At 41.1% G+C, this 26,678-nt stretch overlaps 1 protein-coding gene across 1 annotated transcript in view; it reads left to right on the top strand.

Moving 5' to 3' along the window:
* PDE1C (phosphodiesterase 1C) overlaps positions 1-26,678 on the top strand; it is a 260,300-nt gene that overhangs the window by 16,051 nt on the left and 217,571 nt on the right. Inside the window, exon 2 of the mRNA XM_060019937.1 lies at positions 3,017-3,043. Coding sequence (XP_059875920.1) covers positions 3,017-3,043 — 27 coding nt within the window. The remainder of the gene's footprint in view (positions 1-3,016; positions 3,044-26,678) is intronic.

Genomic DNA, 26,678 nt, shown 5'->3' with positions numbered 1-26,678 from the left:
ATGTGGAAGCTAAAGCTTGCTTTAGTGTAGAGCTTGTCTGAGTCTCACAGCTAGAGAGGGAGAAGTTGGATTTTGAACCAGGTTTATCACATTCCAGAACCCTATTGTCTTTCCACAAGGCAATGCAACAGGTGACCCCTTCTCTCAGGTGTCATCTTTTAAAAAAAAGTATACATTTTATTACATTTCTTGATTAGCTCAGTACTTTTTAGCCTTAGAACCTGCTCTCTGCCTCTGAATCTGTCTGGGCTGAGCTGGGCTGGTTTGAGGTCATTAGGCACGCCCTTCTTACCTGCTTGCCCACGTACTTACGTATTCCTCCTTGTTGAACTCCTGCCCATCAATCAAAGCTACAAAGCTTCCTGAGCCACCCCTTGTCTTGGTTGTTATACTATAACACTTTTGGTAACATGTATTAATTTCCTTTTTTAGGATTCAGATTCTTTCAGAGAGTAGATCTTAGTAGAGTTATTATGAGTATTAGTGATGTATGTTAAGTGCTTGTTACTAGTAGGTGCTGAAATTGGAAGCTATTCTTATTTTTGTTCATTTTGATGCACTCAGCGTTCCCAGCAGTGCCTTTTTTTTTTTTTTTTTTTTTGGGTACGCGGGCCTTTCACTGTTGTGGCCTCTCCCGTTGCAGAGCACAGGCTCCGGACATGCAGGCTCAGCAGCCATGGCTCACGGGCCCAGCTGCTCCACGGCATGTGGGATCTTCCCAGACCGGGGCACGAACCCGCGTCCCCTACATCGGCAGGCGGACTCTCAACCACTGCGCCACCAGGGAAGCCCCCAGCAGTGCCTTTTTATGATTTGGCAAGTGTTGGCAGAATTCTGTGGAAGCCAATAGCAAAGGTTGTCTTCTTCTGGCCTCTGAAGATACACTCTGTTGACAGAACTAGTTGAGTTTCTGGGTGGGAACCAGGGGCATCCATCTGCCCCAACTGCCCCCTTACCTTTGGCCCTTGCACACTCTCACTGGGTTATTTTCCAGTCTTGCCAGAGACTCCCGAGCCCGGTTCATTAGACAGCAGTTCTAACGAGGGCCAAGGGCATGGGTCACACCCACAGCTCACTGTGGTCTGTGCCTGTGGATGAAACCTCTGCTTTTGCTACTGCCTAGAGCGTGTGAGCTGTCACTGCTGGGGTGGGGGGGGTGGCCCAGGATGGTCAGTGCACACCCATCACAGCTTTTGGAGGGCGTGCAAAACACTGTTTTAAGCAGTGGGATACAGTGGGGCAGCATACAAAGAATCTGCCTTTGGGGAGCTGACATTCAGGTGGGTTATCTCATTTATTTCTCACCACAAGGTCTTGAAAGAGGTGCTCTGATTATTCCCACTTTACAGATAAAGAAAGTGAGGCTCAGAGGGTTTGAATCTCTGGTCCAACACCGTAGAGCTGAGTGCCACAGCCAAATCGGAACACAGGTAGTTTGCTCTCAAGCCCAAGCCCTAACCCATCTGTTAGTTGACCTTCCTCCCTACATATATGATATAATTCAAACATGTAAATATCTCTGTATATTCTTCCTATAGATGTAGATATCTGTATATGTGACTGTATATGAATATTTTATAAATTTTTATAATTATTCTAATTATAATCATAAGGCTCATTTAAAATAGAAAATATAGAAAATTCATACAAGTACAAATAAAAGTAATGATTCATTAACCTACTACCCTGGGCTCGTGATTATCACTCTGGTGTTTTTCCTTATAGATAAACAGGTATCAGTACCTCTCAGGTCACGATCACATTGCGGGTTCAGTGCCTCATGCTCCTTACTTCACTTAACATGTCACACTGCCATGTATGTTTTCATTTAAACAGAGATGTCACAGGTCATAGGGATTCTGAATTTGAAACATCTGTGCCTTTTTGTAAAGGATGTGTGACATGTAGCTATATTAGCAAATCAGTAGCTTGGCTTCCTGGTGCAGTGACTGTAATGGGAACGTCGGTGTGGAACCAAGGACAGCTGCATTGCCCTTCCCGGAGATGCTACCGGGAGATGCGTTTTCCTCTCCCAGCACTTCCTTTCCTTTAATCCCCTCCATTGAAGAGTCTTTTAAAACTCTTTTGAGGGTCTTCAGAGCCTACAAAAGCTGACACAAATGTGAAAAACGTTGGGATACACTGGGAAATAAACTTTTATGGCCGTTTCCTCCTCGAAGGCCACTGTGACCCAGGTGAGATTACCAGGGCCAATGTGACCTCCATTTGATAGATTAAGAAGCCCTGCACCCAGTAGATTTGCCCAAGGCTAAGTGAGGACTCTAAATAGCAGAGGTGGAGTAGAACTCCAGCTACTTGTGCTTCCTGGGGACGTGTTCTTCCAGGGGCCTGAGCCCACAGCTTAGCCAGTAGCAAGTTCTTGATTCTGCTCTCACTATTTTGCTTCTAGACTTTCTCATTGTCCCTTTTCTCACGTCTTCCTTCTCTGAAGACCTTATGTCTGGTCTTATGGTTTAGTTGCATGATGACACATTTACATTTTAAAAGGCAGGTCTTTAAAGGGACTTCAGTGCTAGCTGATGGGGATAATAGTAACAGTAGTGACAGTACAAATAGCTAAGAGTTGTGGACCATTTACTATGTGCCAGATACAAGACACGCTTCACAGCCTCTGCCCACTTACTCCTCAACAACTCCATGAACCTGGTGAATGAAGGGCTGATATTTGAACCTGGATCTTGCTATCTTTAAGGTCTGATCTCAACCAAGATGCTACAGTGCTCTCAGAGGGGAAAGAGCAGAATATCGGGGGCAGAGCCATTGAGCTCTTGGGATGCTATGTGTAGCTGATAAGACTACGATTCTCTGCATCCAACCGCAATGTAACACAATAATCCAAAACTTTTAAGTGGGTTTTGAGACCCACAAGCCTCACAGAGAGAACTTTCTACAAAGTGTTCACCTCTGCGTCCATCCCCGCTGAAGCTATCTTTTTCTAACCTACCACCTGCCGCAGACTCTTTTCTGATGTGTGTTTATGCTTCTTTTCCCACAGGAGGAAATATAAGAAAACGTCCCAGAGGTAAGAGCGTCCCTCTGAGAAAGGGGAACTGGTTGGTTGACTCCTTTGTGTCACAAGTCTTCGCAAGTCTGGCTCATGGTGGACGTTCATTGTAATAAACAGTCTCTCAGTTCCTTCTCAGCGAGTTGCCTGCTTTATCTTCGAGTCACTACTGTTTCTGTAATTAAAAATTGATTGCATGCATTTAGCGTGGCGCAGTAAGTGTACACCTTCACATGAGAGTGGATCCGGTGGCTTAAAAAGCTTGTTACTGCTAAGTTATCTAGCGATTTTATTAAAACCTTTGACCAGAGTGGGGCTGGGCTGAGGGCATGTGTAAAGGATTATAGGTGGAGCAGAAAAGGTTTGCAAATGCACGTTTGGTGTTTGGATTCTCCTTTGCCTGATTTGCTGACAAAATGCTATTGAGCTCAAAACATAGGTACAAATTCCTTTAAGGGAAGTCTTTTGATTTAACCATGGAATGGGTAATTTAAAGTAGAATATCATCTGTCTTCACCCTCCATTACTCTGTTTTATTGAGAAGAGTTTGGAAAGCACATTCCAAAGAAACAGAGTTGCTTAGACCTTCTGTTCACCAAGCAGCAGAAGACTACGGCTAAGTCTAAAAGCCTAGTGTCTGCTTTTCATGGATTGACTTTGGTATTATGGCTTTAAACAGATTATATGAGATCAAAAATTGCTGTTGCAATTAAAATCTTCCAGTAGGTTTCAACAATGGTACTTTCAGTGACGACTTTAATCTGACCTCTCTTAGTGGGTCTCATCTCATCGTAGAGGCTCCTATGTCCTATGGTTTCCAAATAAAGTCAGTAATCCAAAGTAGTGGTGTCATCATTTGATGTGCAGTGTGGAGGTGCACAAATCATTGAGAGAAAATGAACTAAAACTTTAAAAGCTTCCTAGACGTTGCTATACTTTTCTAAATATAGTGAGCTTATACAGATGGCTGAATAATTCTGTCTTGTTCAAGTTCATCAGGCTCATGGTAGTAATTGCATGTGAACCACTGAGCAGGGCGTAAATTAATCACTCAGATTAGAGGGCATAGTAGTAGTCTTTAGTAGTAAAAGGTAATTTATCATTTTCACGTGTAGTTAACTTGGGGTATGACATGTTTCAAAGTTGCCTCAATCTTATTTTAAGGGGAGATAAATAGACAGGTAAGAGGGAGTTTCTCAAGAGAACTGCTCAAACCTGTCAGGTTTCAAATTACTGTGTCAATTTTTTGGGAAAGCATATTTTTGCATATCTGATGTGAAAGCTGTTGCATTTTTATGTCGATGTAAAAAAAAACTGGTTTGTATCGGCTTTATTGAAGTCTTAAAAGTGCAAATTAATAGAGGCTTGGTGTGAGCTCTTCTGCTTTTAATCACATGCATATTCTCATGTGAAATATTCCATGTCTACTAATTTATCATTGAGTAACAAACCATCCCCACACTTATGGCTTAGAACAAGGGTTTTACTTTGCTCATGATTTTATAGGTCAGGAATTCAGGAAGGACTTGTCTGGGTGGTTTGGATCTGACCCACCTGGTGTCAGCTGGGGCTGATGTGGATGGAGGATCCACTTCCAAGATCGATTCTTCACTCGCGTGTGGGGAGCTTCGGTGCTCCTTCTTTCTTTCTCTCTCTCCACATGGCTTTCATCCTCCAGAACGTCTCCAGGAGTTTGGGCTTCTACTGCATGGTGGTCTCAGGGGTGTTGCACTCTTAGCTGGCTTCCTAGGCCACGTGTTCCAAGAGAAAAGGAGTGGAAGGTGCTAGTCTCCCTGAAACTGGCTTAATGTTACTTCTTCTGTATCTTATTGGTCAAGCTATTGCAGAATCCACCCAGAGTCAAGAGAAGGAGATATAGATTACATTTCTTGATGGAAGGGTATTAAAGAATTTGAGGCCATTTTCATGTATCAAACCTTCAACCTTTATCAGAATGATCTTGCTTGAGACCTTTTCCAGGGATCTGTAAATTTGGAGTGTGTGGATACCTCATTTGATGAATGGTAGACACTTTTAAATACATCTTGATACCCCGTCAGATGCTGGTCTGTTTGAATATATGCTTGTCTATTGGATGATTCATTTGGACTGGGAATAGCTGTGGTTCCTTTTTCATGTTAAGGACAGGTGTACTAGTGTGGACTCAACTGGTTAGTTGAATTCTAAGTGCAGTTATTTGGATTCAGTCAATAATTAGTCAGGTAAAGCTGGTGGCTTCATGTAGGAAAACTAAATGACACAAATGCTACATTAAAAAGCGTTAGGTCTTGTAGGTTTGCTTTGGACATAAGAGGAAAAACAGCCCAGGATACAAAAATAATCTACCTTTGTTTAAACTTTTCTTGCTAAGTTTCATTTCGTTTTACTCATGTATTTATTTACCTTCTAAAGCCATGTTAAAGAAAAAAAAATTGACTAGCTTTCAAAGTCATCATTATCCCACTACAACTCAACTGAGGTAGATATATTTCTTTAAATATTTCATAAAGTACTAGGCAGATTTTAGTAACCCACAAGAATATTTTTTTAACATCTTTATTAGAGTACAATTGCTTTACAATGGTGTGTTAGTTTCTGCTGTATAACAAAGCGAATCAGTTATACATATACATATATCCCTGTATCTCTTCCCTCTTGCGTCTCCCTCCCTCCCACCCTCCCTATCCCACCCCTCTAGGTGGTCACAGAGCACGGAGCTGATCTCCCTGTGCTATGCAGCTGCTTCCCACTAGCTATCTGTTTTACATTTGGTAGTGTATATATGTCCATGCCACTCTCTCACTTTGTCCCAGCTTACCCTTCCCCCTCCCTGTGTCCTCAAGTCCATTCTCTAGTAGGTCTGTGTCTTTATTCCCATCCACAAGAATATTTTGATGATAGTGGTTCTACTAAGTCTCACTTTTAGTGTTAAGGGAAATGTACTCATGTCTTTCAAGACCAGGATTTCAACAGAAAGAGTGATGTTATAAGTACTCTTTACTGGGTTAGCAAGGGCACCTGTAGGTAGGAGGTAAGCTTCTCCCTGCACAACTTTATTAGATTGGGCTTTAAATAAACACAATTAAGGGGAACCATCCTTTTGCTTTCTGAATGGGGCTTGTCCACGAAGGCCAATCATTTCAAGAGATTTGCTGAAGTGGTGAAATGGTAATTTGAAAGCTAGAGGGGATTACACCGGAAACCTGCTTCCCCATAAAATTCTCATCAGGTTGTTTTCAGTACAGCTGCAGCTTCAAGTTATCACGTCTGGCTCTGAGAAGTTTGTATCTTTGAGAAAGCATGCCAGACCATGTACAAAATAATCACAAATATCTATAAATAATCTAATATTTCGGGGCTGCCCCTGAAGAAAAGAATTTCTATGAGGGATGATGTTATAAGCTGAGTCTATATTAGAAGAGCTTCCAACGCACACACATGCACACACACTCACTCCCTGTTTCAATGTGCTAGGGAATCTGTGAATGGTCAGCACAATTAGAGGCAGATGTACCAATAAAGACATAGCCACAAACCTGAGGGACCTCCACAGACAATTGTTCTGTTTTCATATGTGTGGGCGGTGGAAATACTTTGGTCAGGATGGCCAGGGGTTGGAGTTTTAAGGCCACCAGATAGCAAAACTCTCAGTGGCATGAAGGTTTTTGTTGATTTGTTTGTTACTGACCCTAGCTTTGTTAAGATCATTTAAGTAGAAGTTCTGGTTCTGACTCTATCTGATTTACTCATTTTATAAATCTAGACATTTCTGTGAACAGTTAACTTTAGCCAAAGTTGTCTCTCTTTTTGTTGATAATCATATTAGATTGATAGTCACATGCATAGCACTTTACAAAAATCTCCAATTTTAACAAAAGTTTACTGAATACTTACTGTTGCCATACACTGAAATAAATACCGGAAATAAAAAGATACATAAAAAATAGCCTCTGTGAGGAGGTACACAGGCTTGTAGGTGTGACTGTGAAAAAATTATAATAAAATTTGGTAAGTACTATAATAGGTGTAAATACTGAATGTCATTGGGAACAATTAGATCTTTGGGGAGGATTCTTACATTATCGCATGCTCTTCTTTCACTAGATCACAAAAGAGAGCTGACAGTATTTTTTATTATTCATGGTGCTTGAACGTATGAGCGTATTAAAGTCTAATGGGATAGTTGAGAATTTCTTTTCTTCATGTTTTCAGTTATTTTAAACATGTATGTTTTGCTGATTCTTTAGGCTTTTTCTCAAAGGGGCAAATGGCTCAAAAATATTCTGGACATTAGGAGGAAGACAGACCAGGATACAAATGTGTGGAAGTAATTGACAAAGTGCGTCTTGCACATGTAGATAACAGAATGGCCTCTATCTGTTGCAAGGCATAACAAGGAGTTATATTTTTCCCTCAAGTGTCTAATGCCTTCTTTTACTTGGATTTTTATGTGGCTCAGTAATCACATTTGATAAGCCCAATAATTGATTAAATCCAGCAAATGATTTCTTTAGTCAGGTCTGCCCATGTCGTCCTTCATGAATCAGCATACTTAATGAGTCATCAGCAGAACCTCCACCTTTGCTGTTAATAATAGATTGTCTTGTGTGGGCGGGGATGGGTAGGAAGGTGAGTGGATATCACCCTTTGGCAAAGCTGTCTTCCAAGCACTCGTATTCTTGTGTTAGCAGGTGCATCTTTTGCTGAACTGTGTCCCGTTTCATTCCGGACGTATTAAGACTCATTGGTGAGTCCTGAAGCTCTTTTGGCGTCACTGACATAGACTCGGTGGATGTTGTCCCCTACCTTTGTGGTAAAAAAAGACAGTCAGATAACTTGTGGGGGAAGTTGAAGGGGTGATAGGGTATATCAACGCACATATTTGTGCATGCTTATGGATAACCAGTCTTACACACTACTACTTACTCAGTAGTATTGACATTTAGAGCCCAAGTATTAGTGGTGAAATCAGGGGCAAGAGGATCTTCTAAGAAATAAAGTCCTTTAAAAAATATTTTCCTATATGTATTTGCGATGACTAAAATTCTCAAAGTAGTAGGAATGTGTGCATCAGCTATGAGAATATGTCCAGTTTACATTCCAAGTTTGCCAGCTGAGTCAGGTTGACTTTACAATGAATGGTGGCAGACAGAATGCCAGAGAAAGGAGCAAAGTGGTCTGGTTAGGGCACAAATCACAGATGGACGCTGAGAATTAGCCACAAAGGCTAATGCCCAAGGGAGTTAACATGGGAAATGGCCTACAAGTACTGTGATTTCAGGTGAAACAGCCAGGGGAGAAAGGAGGGTGATGGAGGGTCCACATAGATAGTTTGGTCAGATTTCAAAGTATCAGGCGACTGCCACTCATCATCCCTCACTCACTCATTCGCCTTCTTAATAGATCAGCAGGAGTCTGGGCAGCACAGGTGCAGGGATCTAGACTCAGAGTCTGTGTAGCAGGAGTTGGGAACGAGGTATGGCGAGAGGGTGCTCTCTCCCTCAGAGGTGGAGTGAGTAGCTCCGGCACTGAGTCTGGGTAGTATATTTAGACACTAGTAACAGGAATGACCTTGGCATCGAGCTGTCATTTTCTGAATCAGGCGGATTGTCTAGGCACAATTCAATCTTCTTTTCTCTTCCATCTTCAGGTCTGATGATTACTACCATTCTCCCACTCACCCAGGATCAACACTTTTGAGTCCTTTTATATGAGCTTCTATTGTGTGTGTTTCTTCAACTTTTCCTTTTTTTTCTCCCCTTTCACCTGTGATACGTGGGTCTCTAACAGGTGGTGGGCTTTTCCTCCGCACTATTTTCATTCTCATCATCTCGGTCCAGTCTCATTATCCATCTCTTTGGGTCTTGAATAGCCTCCTAACCACTCTTGGTCTTCTGGTTTCTTCATCTCCGTTCTGCTTACCCATGTCTGATTCCTTTTTCCACAGTGTCTCTGATGGTGTCACATCTGTTTAGAAAAAAGCAACAGTAACTCAACAGCAACAAACCTCCACTGGCTTCCTTTCAGCTAGTAAAGACTATCTTCTTGTCTGGGATTTTAAGAGTTTCTTCATCTACCTCCATCTCAATTTTCCTGTTTGTCTCTGTTATGCTCTTTCATTCACCCTGAGTTCCAGTCAAGCTCAACTCTTTGCTGACGGTCATATTTGCCTTGTGTTTTCTATCATCCCTTCTTCATTAACAATCTTTCCTTACATTTAGGTCTTTAATCCATTTTGAGTTTATTTTTGTGTATGGTGTTAGGAAGTGTTCTAATTCCATTCTTTTACATGTAGCTGTCGGGTTTTCCCAGCACCACTTATTGAAGAGCCTGTCTTCTTTTTTTTTTTTGAATTTTATTTTATTTTTAATATAGCAGGTTCTTATTAGTTATCTATTTTATACATATTAGTTACATATGTCAATCCCAATCTCCCAATTCATCCCACCACCACCACCCACTCCCCGCTTTCCCCCCTTGGTGTCCATACGTTTTTTGTTTGTTTGTTTTTGTGCGGTACGCGGGCCTCCCACCGCCGCAGCCCCTCCCGTTGCGGAGCACAGGCTCCAGATGCCCAGGCCCAGCGGCCACGGCCCACGTGCCCAGCCGCTCCGAGGCACGTGGGATCTTCCCGGACCGGGGCACGAACCCGTGTCCCCCGCATCGGTAGGTGGACTCTCAACCACTGCGCCACCAGGGTAGCCCTGTCCATATGTTTGTTCTCTACATCTGTGTCTCTATTTCTACCTTGCAATCTGGTTCATCTGTACCATTTTTCTAGATTCCACATATATGTGTTAATATACAATATTTGTTTCTCTCTTTCTGACTTACTTCACTCTGTATGACAGTCTCTAGGTCCATCCACATCTCTATAAATGACCCAATTTTGTTCCTTTTTATGGCTGAGTAATATTCCACTGTATATATGTACCACATCTTCTTTATCCATTCATCTGTCAATGAGCATTTAGGTTGCTTCCATGTCCTGGCTATTGTAAATAGTGCTGCAGTGAACATTGGGGTGCATGTGTCTTTTTGTTGTTGTTGTTTTTTAACATCTTTATTGGAGTATAATTGCTTTACAATGGTGTGTTAGTTTCTGCTTTATAACAAGGTGAATCAGTTATACATATACATATGTTCCCATATCTCTTCCCTCTTGCATCTCACTCCCTCCCACTCTCCCTATCCCACCCCTCTAGGTGGTCACAGAGCACCAAGCTGATCTCCCTGTGCTATGTGGCTGCTTCCCACTAGCTATCTATTTTACGTATGGCAGTGTATATATGTCCATGCCACTCTCTCACTTTGTCACAGCTTACCCTTCCCCCTCCCCATATCCTCAAGTCCATTCTCTAGGAGGTCTGTGTCTTTATTCCCATCTTGCCCCTAGGTTCTTCATGACCATTTTTTTTTTTTCTTTCTTAGATTCCATATATATGTGTTAGCATATGGTATTTGTTTTTCTCTTTCTGACTTACTTCACTCTGTATGACAGACTCTAGGTCCATCCACCTCACTACAAATAACTCAGTTTCATTTCCTTTTATGGCTGTGTAATATTCCGTTGTATATATGTGCCACATCTTCTTTAACCATTCATCTGTTGATGGACACTTAGGTTGCTTCCATGTCCTGGCTATTGTAAATAGAGCTGCAGTGAACATTGTGGTACATGACTCTTTTTGAATTATGGTTTTCTCAGGGTATATGCCCAGGAGTGGGATTGCTGGGTCATATGGTAGTTCTATTTTTAGTTTTTTAAGGAACCTCCATACTGTTCTCCATAGTGGCTGTATCAATTTACATTCCCAGCAACAGTGCAAGAGGGCTCCCTTTTCTCCACACCCTCTCCAGCATTTGTTGTTTGTAGATTTTTTGATGATGGCCGTTCTGACTGGTGTGAGGTGATACCTCATTGTAGTTTTTTTTTTTCCCAACATCTTTACTGGAGTATAATTGCTTTACAATGTTGTGTTAGTTTCTGCTATATAACAAAGTGAATCAGCTGTATGTATACATATAACCCCATATCCCCTCCCCTAAGAGTATATGTTTAGAAAACCAGAATTCCAAAGAAAAGTCACATGCACCCAAGTGTGCCCGGCAGCACCATTTACAATACCCAAGATGTGGAGAGATACAAAATGTCCATGGACAGATGAACAGATAAAAACCAAGTGATATATGTACATAGTGGTATATGACTCCGCTGTGTGAAAGAATGAAATCATGTCATTTACAGGAATATAGATAAACATAGGTAAAACATAAACATAGGTAATCATACTAAGTAAAGTCAGTCAGTCAGAAAGACAAGTATTATATGCTATCACTTACAGGTGGAACCAAAAAATACACACCACTGAAATCATTGAGAAAACATAAACAGACTCAGGGACCTAAAAAACAAACATATGGCTTTCCTGGCGGCGGGGACGGAGGTGGGTGTGGCGGGTCCGCGCGGCCTCAGGGCTGGAGCCGGAATCCCTGCCCGCCCCAGCGCCCGCCGCCGGCCGAGCCCCGCGGCCCGCGCCTCCGTCCTGGGTCCCGGTGGCCGGAGCTGTGCCCGGGTCCGCGGGACAGGCGGGCTCAGAGGTCGCTTGTGTTGGGGAAGGGTGCGGCGAGGTTCCGGCGCCTCCGCGGAGCATCGCGGGTCGGGGGCTAGGGGCGCCGCCGCTTGCTATGCTCTCCACCCTTTCCCGGCTCTGAAGCCGCGGCTGTTGGCCTGTGAACTATGTACAAGAATTAGTTGGGTGCATGTCATTCTTCTTGGCATCATTGTGATTTTTTTTTGAGTAGGGACTATGCTCCCCCAAAGCATGATGCCTTGGACCTGATTAGTATTTATTAGTGTGGATTGAATTTATGAGTGTATCAGATTGGGATCCTTCATGTATTTCGACCATGGGTCAGAAGTAAAGCCAGAATTACCAGGTGGAACTGCGGGTAAATAAGCTCAGATTGATAAATGATTCATACTTGTAGATCACCACATACTCCCACACTCAGGCTCTATTTGGCCCTCACACTGGCCAGGGTGGGGACCTATGAGGTCAGCAAGCCAGATGGCATGCATGGACAGGAATCAAAACATATGCAGTTGCTTGGATCATTGACTCTGCTTTTCTGTTTAAGTTCTTTCAATATGGGTCTCTAGCTTTGGGTGGAAACTCAGAGTGTTTTTGCTCTACATCAGTACTTCAGTCTCTACCTTTCCTCCATCCGAACCATTAGTCCTGGAGATGTTTAGTGCAGTGTCAATGTATTTGTTTGTGGTGCATTATTCTGAATATTTGATAACTGTGTGGTGTGCATCATTTGACTGTTCTGTGGTGTTTTGAGAATCATTTTCTTAGAGTGCCTAATAAGACCTAAGTGCTTCTTTAAGACTTCAGCAGCATTCATGCTGGGCATGTCACTGTGCTTCAGAAGTTAAGCCCAGACTTTCAGTTGCCCAAATAGGCAAGTCTATAAATCCCTCCTAATCCCAGTAGCCTTCAATACTAAAGAGGCAGAATTAACTTGATTGATTCAATCATTGGTGAGAGCTTCCAAATTGGGACCAAGTCCAATCCCAACAGCAGCTTAAGAGGCAGCTTTTGGAGTATCGGGAGACACTGGGTCCACTAGTGTAGATCAGTTTCTTAACCTTGGTACTATTGTTGTTTTCATTGTAGGGACTGTCCTGTGCATCGTAGGGTGTTTTGTAACATCCCTGGCCTCTACTCACTAGATTCCAATAGCAAATCCCCTATACCTAGTTGTGACAACCAGAAATGTCTCTTGGGGGGCAAAGTCATCTCTGGTTGAAAACCACTGGTATAGATGAAAGGTTAAGAATCAGACTTGTATTCTGTCGCTAGTTTAGCTTTTCAGTTTACTCCTCTCTGATCTCAGTGTCCTCATGTATAAAGGGATGAGGTTGAACACAAGAATTTCTGTGGTTCCTTTTGGCTCGAGAATGATACTCTCTGATTCTAATTACTAAGGTTTTCTACAGGAAAACGGAGACCAACAAACAACATTTCCAGTGATGACAAGCACTCTGTGACTTATAACTGAATCACTGGGGAGGAGCAACATTGCTGATGAGCATGGAGATCATTGGGCAGGTAACCTGGTCTGGCCTCATAGTGATGGTCCTTTGGCCACCAGCCAGATTACCCATGATTTAGATACTTCTAATTTCACCTAAATAGTGTGAACTAATCATGAGAAGGACAATAAAAGGACAAATGCCAAAACATAAACTTTGGCAAAAACATAGATATGTCTAAAAGGCATTTTATTGATTAAATTTATTGTGTGTTTACCATGTGGCAGGGCTTCACATGCATTATCTTACTTAATCTTCACGGTGATCCTTTTACAGATGAAGAACCCAGGGAAAATAAGTAACTTGACTGATGTCACAAAGCAGAGAAATGGTTGGGCTAGGGTTTAAAGGCAGGTATTTGAGATGCTAAAAATGTCTTGTTTTTTTTTCCATTCTGGTGGTTTTATAATTTTTTACAGCTGTGGAACCTCCCCGCCCCCAAATGAAGCAGCTTAAAGCTGAATAAAATCAAAGGGTCAGAGAAATATGCCTTTTGGAGTTCATTTCCTTACTCTGCCAATTTTTATTTTCTCATCAAGACATTTTACATGTGAAATTTTTCATATTTGGCCTCAACCCACAAGTTGACGTTCTCAGGAAAATTCAATGAAGACTTAAAAAAAAACCCAACAAGCAACAGTGATATTTAAATAATGTGATTGAAAGGGGAAAAATCCTTCACCTCTACCACCAGGTTGTTTTTCAAAATCGTTTGTTTTAGTACTTAACTGCTTAAAATGCTTTGGAGCAATGTAATCAGTCATACATGAATACATAACTCTTTATGCGTAAAAAGTAAACAGCAAAATAGAATCAGATAAAGGAAAATTTGTCCTGTATTTTTCTACCCTCTGATTTAATATGATAATGCCTTTTCAAAATTCATGAGATCACTGCTTGAATTTTTCCCTTTGTCTCTGCACAAGTAGAATGACTCTCTGCACTGTACTGTTTATTCCCATAACTTTGAGGAGAGGGAACCTGCATGAAAATTCCTAAGCAAGCTGGAGGGAGTAGACTGAGCTGAGAATGTGCTTTGGAAGAGGCATGTCTGAAGTCTTTGCTCATCCATGAAAGAAGGGCAGAAAGTTGGGTCAAGAGCAGGAGTTTGGAGTCACCCATTTCTAGATTGAAATATGAGTACTTACCAGAACCTTTGTTTCCTGTAGGTCAGGTGAAAATAATGATACTTCCTAGGGTTCTTGGGAGCCCAGAATGATATAGTATATGTGAAGCACATAGGAAGGCTTTGGTACTTGGAAAGTGCCTAGTCACTGAAGGCTCGGGGGATCCCTCAGAGAGAAACCAGCATTCAGTGGCCACTGTGTAAATGGCTTGCACTATGAGACAGAGCACGGTAAAGTAAGGGAACTGGTAGGAAGCAGATGGCCCTGCTTTTTAGGGGCAGGGATTGTGTCTTTCTTACTGAAGAATGGAATCAGCCTTAACCAAGTGATTGGTGACCATCTTTTGGAAAGAAGGTTGGAGTAGGTCGGGTAGGGGAGTCCTATGCAAGGTCAACAGCCACTGGGACATGGGCCTTAATTAGGAAAAAAAACTTGGAAGGGTCCAGTTGGGTGTAGTCATGGAAAATCTTTCCACAGGAAGACACTCATAGTTCATCTTCATATTTAGTTTTCTTTTTTGAGGGAAAATATATGTCCTTTAAACTATCACAGAGTGAATAGCACTATGTTATATTGGTTGATGGCATGCCTTCTAGACTCAGCATGCCTGGCTTCTAATCCCTGCTCTACTATTTTAAGTATATGACCTTTAGTAAATTCCTTAATTTCTCTAAGCCAGTGGTTCTCAAGTGGAGGCGATTTTTCCCCCAGGGGACATTTGGCAGTGTGGAAGATATTTTTGGTTGTCACATCTGGGAGTGGGACATACTACTGGCATCTGGTAGATAGAGGCCAAGGATGCCGCTAAACATCCTACAATACACAGAACATCCCCACCATAACAAAGAATTATCTGGTCCAAAATGTCAACAGTGCCAAGGTTGAGAAACCTTGCTCTAAGCCTTACTTTCTTCATCTGTACAGAGGGAATAATAATAGTACTTACCTCACAGCGTTGTTGTAAGGGTTAAATGAGATAAAGGTTAAACACATTCAAGTGCACTTGCTGGCTTTTAGTAAGTGTAAAGAGTATTTTTGCCATTATTATTAACATTACTATTTTGACCTATGATTCATTGTTTATGTAGCAGATTTATGAATTCTGTTTCATAGTTTATGGAGCTGACATATACAACTTTACAGGTGTTCAGATGCATTTAAATTTTATAAGGAAAAAATTTTGAAGTACTTTAAATCATGCATTAAAAGACATTTTGAAGTTGTCTTGAAGGGATAATATTGTTTGGCTTATGTATACTCTGTGCTGAAACAAATCAGAAGTCATAAGTTCTACATGCTGTTATAGTCTGTTAGACCTAAAATCGCAGATCTTAAAAGAAATAATTTGATATTATTGCATATTGTTACATAGGCAATAAAACGGAACAAATTTACTGAGAAATCAAGTCCCATCTCTTACATGCGGGGCTAGAGAAAGTTAATTATCATAGTAATCTGAGTGAAAGCTGGTAACTACAAAGTGAGCCTCAATATAAATTGGGGTGGATTCCTACTTAGTACACAAGACAACAAAAATTGACATTCATGCAAGTCCAGAGCCAGTGCAACACCTCTGAAAGCTTGGCTCTATCTGGAGTCACAGGGCAAGCTCCTCTCCGCTGTGAGTTTGTGAATTGCAGCGCTTAGCCGCTAGGGGATAGGGTTGCCCTTGTTGTCTTGTTGCCCTCTGATATAAATACAAATGGTTGACTTTTTAATAATCAGCTTCTTAACCTTTAAGGTACGTTTTATCATTTACATCATAATCAAGAGTTTCTTAGAGTTAGCACAACAATTAAATAGCTTAAGAAAAGAATGTGGTGTGTGCAACGGGGACCGTGAGGTGTATGATCACCTCTGCTGGTACGCCAAGTCCATAATTCCAAATAACGTTGTCATGATTTTGCGATAATTTTACTAATTCTAGTGTACTATGTTGTTAGTAAGAGTAATATATTTGCTAGCTACCACTGCTCACTCATGACCCATTATTAAGAAAGATCGAAAATTAACCCTTTTGGTAATACAAACAGTGCCTGTTTGATGGGTAAACAGAAGCCTCATTCATTAGAGGTCATGGTGCTCCCCCTTGGGAATGAAGTTACTTTCTAATAACAATACCAATGATGGTGATGCTGGTGGTGATGGTGATGACGATGGTGGTGGTGATGGTGTTGGTGGTGGCCCACGAGCACAGCTATTCATTAAGACTGTAGCTTATGCTCGTTAGATCACACTAACTTCATACTTTTGCCTGTTTGCTTTACATTTGCTCCTTTCCCCTGCTGATTTCTCTGCGTTGAGAAATGTGTTCCGAGAGCATGATTTAGGGATTTGACAGATGAGGTTCTGATGAAGCCATTGTAAAGCTAAATTGCTTTTCATTTAGCACCATTATTTTGAATAGAAAGAAAATTTCCTTAAATTAGTCTCTTATGTGGAAAATGAATCACGTTTAAAGGGTACTTTTGATCTTTAAATTGGTGGGGTGGAAGGTTCTTCCTCCTTGATATCAGTGACTTACTTCTGCCATTGGTTTGCATGGGACCTTGTAGGGGCATAATTACACCAAAAGTCTCTAAGCAAGACAATACAGCATTGGCACTCAGAGCATAGATTTGGGGGTCTGAGAGGCCTAAATTTAAATCTCATTTGCACCCCTCCTTAACTTTGTGATTTTTCAGCTGGTTAAACGTAAATATTCTCAGGGTATGGGCTACTGATAGTACCTAACTCATAAGGTTGTTGATAAGGATTAAATGAGACAATGTATGTATCGTATGTGACCCAGTTCTAGGTATATAGTAAGTGCCTAATAAACATTAGCTGTTAATATAATGCCCTGCCTTCCAATAAAAATTAACGGCCACAGAATGCCATTCTTCATCATAATTAAGAATGAGACCTTGCATGTTCTCTGCAAAACTTGACCTCCCTCAAGGACTTATTCTCCTTGCACAGGAGATTAATTCTTCATGATCGCATGTGGCAGAGGAGTAGTTGGAATGGCGCCAGCAAATTATGGGCAGGGAGGGGAGAAGTTGCCGCCTTTTGCTTCCGGCTGATCCACAAAGCGTGAAGATAAAGTACAGGTCTGTAGAAAGAACCTAAAAGAAGGAATCCAGCCATTTTAGCCAGGGATTCTAGGTGTCTTCTGTTCACTGCTGCTCTCTTGGTCCCTGTATTCATTCTCAAAGAGGTCCTGCAATGCACAGGTCAATGGGCAGACACCTAACACACCCACCAGAGTTTTTAGAAAGGGAGGTCAAGTATGCAAAATGAAAGCCAGTCCACGTGGTTTGCATCGACAGTGTTATCGAGAAGTTGAATGAAGAGTACATGAGAGGTGTTTAGTTTTAAAAATGAGTTCTACCACAAGTATTGAGTAAAATCAAGTTAAGCATATTTTATTTATGGTTGTTGACTTTGGCCTGACTCCACTTGCGGACTCTTTATTTCACTTCATGTTTACTGAGTGTCAGGTATGTTATGGTCAGGTACTGTGAGACATTCAAAAATAAATAAAAAGAGTAAGATGTGGTTTCTACCCTTTCTACCCTACCCTTTACTGAACCCAAACCCTGCTTAGTTTGGGTTCAGTTAAGGCTTTTGCTGGAGGTGATGCCTGAGCTGAGACTCCAGGATGAATAAGCGAAAATAGGCAGATGTGGAAAGGTCGTATGGGTATTTATTTAGAGGGAATAACATGAGCAGATAGTCGATTTTAATCAGTTTTGTTATCTGAGCTCCAGTGTCTGCTCTGGCTTGATGAGGTTTGGTATGACAGCTTAAGGCAGGGTCACGGTGCTGTGGGTATCCTTGTGGGTGAGCCTCGAGCCTTAGCTGCTGCACAGAGAAGTAGATAATCACTCCTCTCAGGGCTGCAAGAAAAGGAAAGAAGACAGTTCATAAAGACTTCTCTACTTGAAGGCACGCGGTGTGGCCACCTGGGCACTGTGGACCTATTGTCTCTCAGAATGGCTCATCCCAAAGAAACTAAGAGTCACTTCAAAACAAGAATCAAAGGGCGGATTTAAAAAATCTCCTACATCTTCCATAAGGGAGTAGAACTTAAAAGTAATGATGAGAAGTGTTCTCTCCTCTATTTTCTCAAAGAGTTTTTGTAAGGCTGGTATTTTTCTTTTTTCTGTGTCTGGTAAAATTTATTAGCCAAAACCATCTGGGCCTGCATTTCTTGTGGGAAGATGGTATTCAAGCAATTCTCAAATGGTATCAGGATCACCAGGAGAGCCTGTTAAAACACAGCTTGCTGAGACCCCCAGATTCTGATTCCGTAGGTCTGGAGTGGGGCCTGAGGATTTACCTTTCAAAAAGTTCCCAGGTGTACCTGATGGTGCCATTCTGGAAACCACGCTTGGGTAACCACTGCCTTAATAGGAATAGGGCTATTTGGATTTTCTATTTCTTCTATGTCATTCTTGATGAGTTGTATTTGTCAAGAAATTTGTTCATTTCATCTGTGTCGTGATATTCACTGGTATAGTGTTACTTACCATCTTTTTAATGTTTGCAAAATCCGCAGTGGATTTCATTCCTGGTATTGGTAATTTGTGCTTTTTTCTCATTATTTCTTGATCAGTCTCGCGGCTTGTTTATTACTTTTGTTAATGTTTTTAAAAACCTAACTTTTTCTATTGATTATCTGTTTTATATTTCATTGCCTTATGTTCTTATTTTGATTATTTCTTCTGTTTACTTTGCATTTAATTTTCTAAGTTCTGAAGATGAAACTTAGAGCATTGATTTTAAACTTTCACCTTTTCTAATACAAGCATCTAAGCTATAGAGTTCCCTCTGAGTTCTGTTTCTCCTCTGTACCTCCCTGGTACCTCATCCGTACTTGTAGTGTTACAATTGTCAACTGAATTCTTGTTTCTCTTCATAACAGTCCGATAAATTCCTTCATAGAAAAGACCCTCCTACTAATTTTTGTCTCCCTAATAAACTCATAGGATGAGTATGTTGCAGCAGGTGGATGTGTGAATGTGTTCGATCTGGTGGCTTAGATGCTTCCTCCTTTGTTCTTGTTTCTTGCATGTGTGGTTGTCAGACAAAGGAACACCACTTATAGGAGGAAAAGTCATTTCTGAAGCAAGCTATGTGAGAGTAGAGCTGTCCTTGTTTTGAAAAACTGTTACAATAGGTGTCAGTAAGGCCGGCCTGGCACTCAGAGAACACGGTTCCACTGCCTGAGTTGGTTGTTGGTTGAATTTTCTCTGAGTTTCCCCGCCTCTGGCATTTCCTTGGAGGCCAGGCTACCCTTCGTGCTCAATGCCAAATGGAGTCAAGATGAGATTTCTCTGCATTCAAGTCGGATTTCACAATTGACCAGGTGCATTGTAGCTGAAAAGTGGGGTTGCTTTTCCCATTTCCTCAGCAGCAGCTGGTATCTGTGGCTGTGAGAGGCACGAACAGCCCTCTGCTAATGTACTCCCATCCTAGGGCAGATGCGGAGCCATCCTGTTGGAATTTCTAGCTCCTGGCTCTTCAGAGATAAAAACTCTCAAGTACGTGGATTTTCTGACTTTTGGCAACTCCTTTAAAGGCAGAAGAATTAGGGTGTTTGTTTCCCAGGGGAAAATGGGAACTTCTCTGGGGGATTGAGTTTTGGGACCCATCATTGTGCAATTCATTTACAATAAACAATTATAACAAAATATTCTTTTTTATTCTCACACTTCAAAATCTACACCAGTGGTATAGATCTCAAAACAAACAAGCTAGGCTGAGGAGAAGTCAAACTTTGATTTGAAATGCTAATGACTGTGATGGTAATAATAATAATAATAGCCATAATAATACATGATAATACATGATAGTTATTATGTTCCTGGCACTGGGTTATGTGCTTTCCACGTGTATCTCATTTAGTTTTTGCTATAGCCTCCAAGGTAGGGGCTATTACTGTCCCTATTTTATGGGTGAGAAAACAGAGTCTTAGAGAATATAACTTTCTCAAGGTAGAAAATAATTGGACTTGGTTCCAAATGATGTTGGTTTGGCTCTTGACCCCAAACCTTTAAGCCCTGTGCTATCCTGCCTCTGTGTTTGACTTTGGGGACATTGGGATATGGTGACAAAAGCAGGGTTATGACGTGGTGTTTGCATTAAAATTCATCGTAAGTGCTGATTACAATCATTCTGATGTAGATGATTCAGACATCTTCTTAATTCCTCTGTTTAGTTTTCCTGTGCCCTTGTGAGTGGGGGCTACCATGAACATACCCAGGGCAGAAAAGGAAAATAATCTTTGTACAGAACGAGGACCTTAATGAAAACTCTGTTGAAGAAAAGGATCTCCGCGTTGTTGAGGCTTTCTTTTTCCTTCTACTGCTAAGGGAAGTCCACACGCCAGATTGGCACCTCTGTGCGAGGCACAAATCAGCTTTTCTTCCTTTTAGTGAGGTTTATGAGATGTGGCTTCTGATTGAGCTGTAATTGGAGGAGGGGACGGAGGAAAGAGGGGGGTACCTAGAAGCTCCAGTCCCATCTGTCTGGCCACAGGAGGACTTGATTTCTTCCTCTGTCTGTTTATAGAAGCTTATTATATGAGGAAACTGGTTTTTCCTGTTCTCTTCCATTATTCTTCCCTTCTCTTTTCAGCAAGGGGCCAATCTGCAGGTGCTGTAAGAAAGTACCTTTCTTGCTTACTGTGACCCACAGTGAAAAACACGTGAACACACACTGTGGCTCAGTCTGTGTTCATACTCATACACACACACATATGCTGTCACACACACACACACACACACACACACACACTCTCACACTCACACGGAAATAAAAGTTTTATCTTACTACCGGTGACTACATCTGATATTTCCTATTCTATTCTGTTTTATTTTTATTTATTTATTTATTTTTGTAGAAGGTGAAAAATAATACACCATCATTTCACAGCTTTTAGTACAGTGCCTGGCACTGAGATGGAACTCAATTCATTTTCTTTTTAAAAAAATTAATTAATTAATTAATTATGTTGTTGAGGTATAGTTGTTTTAGAAAGTTGTTTTAGTTTCCACTGTACAGCAAAGTGAAGTAGAGTTCCATGTGCGATACAGCAGGTTCTTTTTTTTGTTAACATCTTTATTGGAGTATAATTGCTTTGCAGTGGTGTGTTAGTTTCTGCTTTATAACAAAGTGAATCAGTTATACATATACATATGTTCCCATATCTCTTCCCTCTTGCGTCTCCCTCCCTCCCACCCTCCCTATCCCACCCTCTAGGTGGTCACAAAGCACCAAGCTGATCTCCCTGTGCTATGCGGCTGCTTCCCACTAGATATCTATTTTACATTTGGTAGTGTATATATGTCCATGCCACTCTCTCACTTTGTCAAAGCTTACCCTTCCCCCTCCCCATATCCTCAAGTCCATTCTCTAGGAGGTCTGTGTCTTTATTCCCGTCTTACCCCTAGATTCTTCATGACCTTTTTTCTTAGATTCCATATATATGTGTTAGCATATGGTATTTGTTTTTCTCTTTCTGACTTACTTCACTCCATATGACAGGCTCTAGGTCCATCCACCTCACTACAAATAACTCAATTTCGTTTCTTTTTATGGCTGAGTAGTATCCATTGTATATATGTGCCACATCTTCTTTTTTTTTTTTTTTTTTTTTCTGCCATACGCAGGCCTCTCACTGTTGTGGCCTCTCCCGTTGCGGAGCACAGGCTCCAGATGCTCAGGCCCAGCGGCCATGGCCCACGGGCCCAGCCGCTCCGCGGCACGTGGGATCCTCCCAGACCAGGGCACGAACCTGTGTCCCCTGCATCGGCAGGCGGACTCTTAACCACTGCGCCAGCAGGGAATCCCTCTCCATACATATTTTAAGATGTTTTGTTCTAGTTCTGTAAAAAATGTCATTGGTAATTTGATAGGGATTGTGTTGAATCTGTAGATGGCTTTGGGTAGTATAGTCATTTTCACAATATTGATTCTTCCAATCCAAGAACATGGTATATCTCTCCATCTGTTGTGTCATCTTTGATTTCTTTCATCAGTGTCTTATAGTTTTCTGAGTACAGTTCTTTTACCTCCTTAGGTAGTTTTATTCCTATGTATTTTATTCTTTTTGTTGCAATGATGAATGGGATTGTTTCCTTAATTTCTCTTTCTGATCTTTCATTGTTAGTGTATAGGAATGCAAGAGATTTCTGTGCATTAATTTTGTATCCTGAAACTTTTCCAAATTAATTGATTAGCTCTAGTAGTTTCCTGGTGGCATCTTTAGGATTTTCTATGTATAGTATCATGTCATCTGCAAACAGTGACAGTTTTACTTCTTCCTTTCCAGTTTGTATTCCACTTATTTCTTTTTCTTCTCTGATTGCCGTGGCTAGGACTTCCAGAGCTATGTTGAATAATAGTGGTGAGAGTGGACATCCTTGTCTTGTTCCTGAGCTTAGAGGAAATGCTTTCAGTTTTTCACCATTGAGAATGATATTTGCCATGGGTTTGTCATATATGGCCTTTATTATGTTGAGGTAGATTCCCTCTATGCCCACTTTCTGGAGAGATTTTGCCATAAATCGGTGTTGAATTTTGTCAAAAGTTTTTTCTGCATCTATTTAGATGATCACATGTTTTTTATCCTTTACTTTGTTAATATGGTCTATCACATTGATTAATTTGTGTATATTGAAGAATCCTTGCATCCCTGGGATAAATCCCACTTGATCATGGTGTATGATCCTTTTAATGTGTTGTTGGATTCTGTTTGCTAGTATTTTTGCATCTATATTCATCAGTGATATTGGTCTGTAATCTTACATTTTTGTAGTATCTTTGTCTGGTTTTGGTATCAGGCTGATGGTGACCTCATAGAATGAGTTTGGGAGTGTTCCTTCCTCTGAAATGTTTTGGAAGAGTTTGAGAAGGATGGGTGTTAGCTCTTCTCTAAATGCTTGATAGTATTCACCTGTGAAGCCATTTGGTCCTGGACTTTTGTTTGTTGGAAGATTTTTAATCACAGTTTCAATTTCATTATTTGTGATTGGTCTGTTCATATTTTCTGTTTCTTCCTGGTTCAGTCTTGGAAGCTTATACCTTTCTAAGAATTTGTCCATTTCTTCCAGGTTGTCCATTTTATTGTCATAGAATTGCTTGTAGTAGTCTCTTAGGATGCTTTGTATTTCTGTGGTGTCTGATGTAACTTCTCCTTTTTCATTTCTAATTTTAATGATTTGAGTCCTCTCCCTCTTTTTCTTAATGAGTCTGGCTAATGGTTTATCGATTTTATCTTCTCAAAGGACCAGCTTTTAGTTTTATTGGTCTTTGCTCTTGTTTTCTTTGTTTCTACTTCATTTATTTCTGCTCTGATCTTTATGATTTCTTTCCTTCTACTAACTTTGGGTTTTGTTTGTTCTTCTTTCTCTGGTTCCTTTAGGTGTAAGGTTAGATTGTTTATTTGAGATTTTTCTTGTTTCTTGAAGTAGGCTTATATTGCTATAAACTTCCTTTTTAGAACTGCTTTTGCTGCATCCTGTAGGTTTTGGATCGTTGTGTTTTTGTTGTCATTTGTCTCTAGGTATTTTTTGATTTCCTCTTTGATTTCTTCAATGATCACTTGGTTATTTAGTAATGTATTGTTTAGCCTCCGTGTGTTTGTATTTTTTACATTTTTTTTCCCTTTAATTGATTTCTAATCTCATAGCGCTGTGGTCAGAAAAGATGCTTGATATGATTTCAATTTTCTTAAATATACTGAGACTTGATTTGTGACCCAAGATGTGATCTATCCTGGAGAATGTTCTATGTGCACTTGAGAAGAGAGTGTATTCTGTTGTTTCAGGATGGAATGTCCTATAGATATCAATTAAGTCCAACTTGTTTAATGTATCATTTAAAGCTTGGTTTTCTTTATTAATTTTCTGTCTGGATGATCTGTCCATTGGTGTAAGTGAGGTGTTTAAATCCCCCACTATTATTGTGTTACTGTCGATTTCCCCTTTTATAGCTGTTAGTATTTTCCTTATGTATTGAGGTGCTCCTATGTTGGGTGTGTATGTATTTATAATTGTTATATCTTCTTCTTGGATTGATCCCTTGATCATTATGTAGTGTCCTTCCTTGTCTCTTGTAACATTCTTTATTTTAAAGTCTATTTTATCTGCTATGAGTATTGCTACTCCAGCTCTCTTTTGATTTCCATCTGCATGGAATATCTTTTTCCATCCCCTCACTTTCAGTCTGTATGTGTCCCTAGGTCTGAAGTGGGTCTTTTGTAGACAGCATATATACGGGTCTTGTTTTTGCATCCATTCAGTGAACGTGTGTCTTTTGGTTGGAGCATTTAATCCATTCACATTTAAGGTAATTATCGATTTGTATGTTCCTATTACCATTTTCTTCATTGTTTTGGGTTTGTTTTTGTAGGTCCTTTTCTTCTCTTGTGTTTCCCACTTAGAGAAATTCCTTTAGCATTTGCTGTAGAGCTGGTTTGGTCGTGCTGAATTCTCTTAGCTTTTGCTTGTCTGTAAAGCTTTTGGTTTCTCTGTTGAATCTGAATGAGAGCCTTGCTGGGTAGAGTAATCTTGGTTGTAGACTTTTCCCTTTCATCACTTTAAATATATTGTGCTACTCCCTTCTGGCTTGTAGGATGTCTGCTGAGAAATCAACTGTTAACCTTATGGGAGTTCCCGTGTATGTTATTTGTTGTTTCTCCTTTGTTGCTTTAAATAATTTTTCTTTGTCTTTAATTTTTGTCAGTTTGATTACTGTGTCTCTTGGTGTGCTTCTCCCTCGGTTTATCCTGCCTGGGACTCTCTGCAGGACTTGGGTGGCTATTTCCTTTCCCATGTTAGGGAAGTTTTCGACTATAATCTCTTCAAATATTTTCTCTGGTTCTTTCTCTCTCTCTTCTCTTTCTGGGACCCCTATAATGCGAATGTTTTTGTGTTTAATGTTGTCCCAGAAGTCTCTTAGGCTCTCTTCATTTCTTTCATTCTTTTTTCTTTAGTCTGTACTTTATGGCAGCAGTGAATTCCACCATTCTGTCTTCCTGGTCACTTATCCATTCTTCTGCCTCAGTTATTCTGCTATTGATCCCTTCTAGTGTATTTTTCATTTCAGTTATTGTATTGTTCATCTGTGTTTATTTGTTCTTTAATTCTTCTAGGTCTTTGTTAATCATTTCTTGCATCTTCTTGATCTTTGCCTCCGTGCTTTTCCCAAGGTCCTGGATCATCTTCACTATCATTATTCTGAATTCTTTTTCTGGAAGGTTGCCTATCTCCACTTCACGTAGTTGTTTTTCTGGATTTTATCTTTTTGCTTCATCTGGTACATAGTCCTCTGCCTTTTCATCTTGTCTATCTTTCTGTGAATGTGGTTTTTGTTCCACAGGCTGCAGGATTGTAATTCTTCCTCCTTCTGCTGTCTGCCCTCTGGTGGATGAGGCTATCTAAGAGGCTTGTGCAAGTTTCCTGATAAGACGGACTGGTGGTGGGCAGACCTGGGTGTTGCTCTGGTAGGCAGTGCTAAGTAAAACTTTAATCTGCTTGTCTAATGATGGGTGGGGCCGAGTTCCCTCCCTGTTGGTTGTTTGGCTGAAACGACCCAGCACTGGAGTGTACAGGCTGTTTGGTGGGGCTAATGGCGGACTCTGGGAGGGCTTATGCCAAGGGGTACTTCCCAGAACTTCTGCTGCCAGTGTCCTTGTCCCTGCGGTGAGCCACAGCCACCCCCTGCCTCTGCAGGAGACCCTCCAACACTAGCAGGTAGGTCTGGTTCAGTCTCCTATGGGGTCACTGCTCCTTCCCCCCTGGGTTCTGGTGTGCACACTACTTTGTGTGTGCCCTCCAAGAGTGGAGTCTCTGTTTCCCCCAGTCCTGTTAAAGTCCTGCAGTCAAATCCTGCTAGCCTTCAAAGTCTGATTCTCTGGGAATACCTCCTCCCGTTGCCAGACCCCCAGGTTGGGAAGCCTGATGTGGAGCTCAGAACCTTCATGCCAGTCGGTGGACTTCTGTGGTATAATTGGTCTCCAGTTTGTGAGTCGCCCATCCAGCGGTTGTGGGACTTGATTTTATTGTGATTGCGCCCTTCCTACTGTCTCATTGCACTTCTCCTTTGTCTTTGGATGTGGGGTACCTTTTTTGGTGAGTTCCAGTGTCTTCCTGTCGATGATCGTTCAGCAGTTAGTTGTGATTCTGGTGCTCTTTCAAGAGGGAGTTGAGTGCACCTCCTTCTACTCTGGCATCTTGAACCTATCTCCTCTATTCTGTTTTATTAACATACAAAATGTTGACTGTGACCCAGCAAACTGATGTTCTTATTCACTGATGGGTGGCACCCCATAATTTGAGAATTACTGATAGCGATTGGTGGGAACTGAGTATAAGAGCATAAACTGTATCCTTTTGTGGATCTATTTGAATGTCCATGTCCAGCCTGAGTGCAT

This window comes from Delphinus delphis, chromosome 9 (genome assembly GCF_949987515.2).
Source record: "Delphinus delphis chromosome 9, mDelDel1.2, whole genome shotgun sequence".
NCBI classification, from domain to species: Eukaryota; Metazoa; Chordata; class Mammalia; order Artiodactyla; family Delphinidae; genus Delphinus; species Delphinus delphis.
This window is presented reverse-complemented; position numbering and strand designations above follow the sequence as displayed.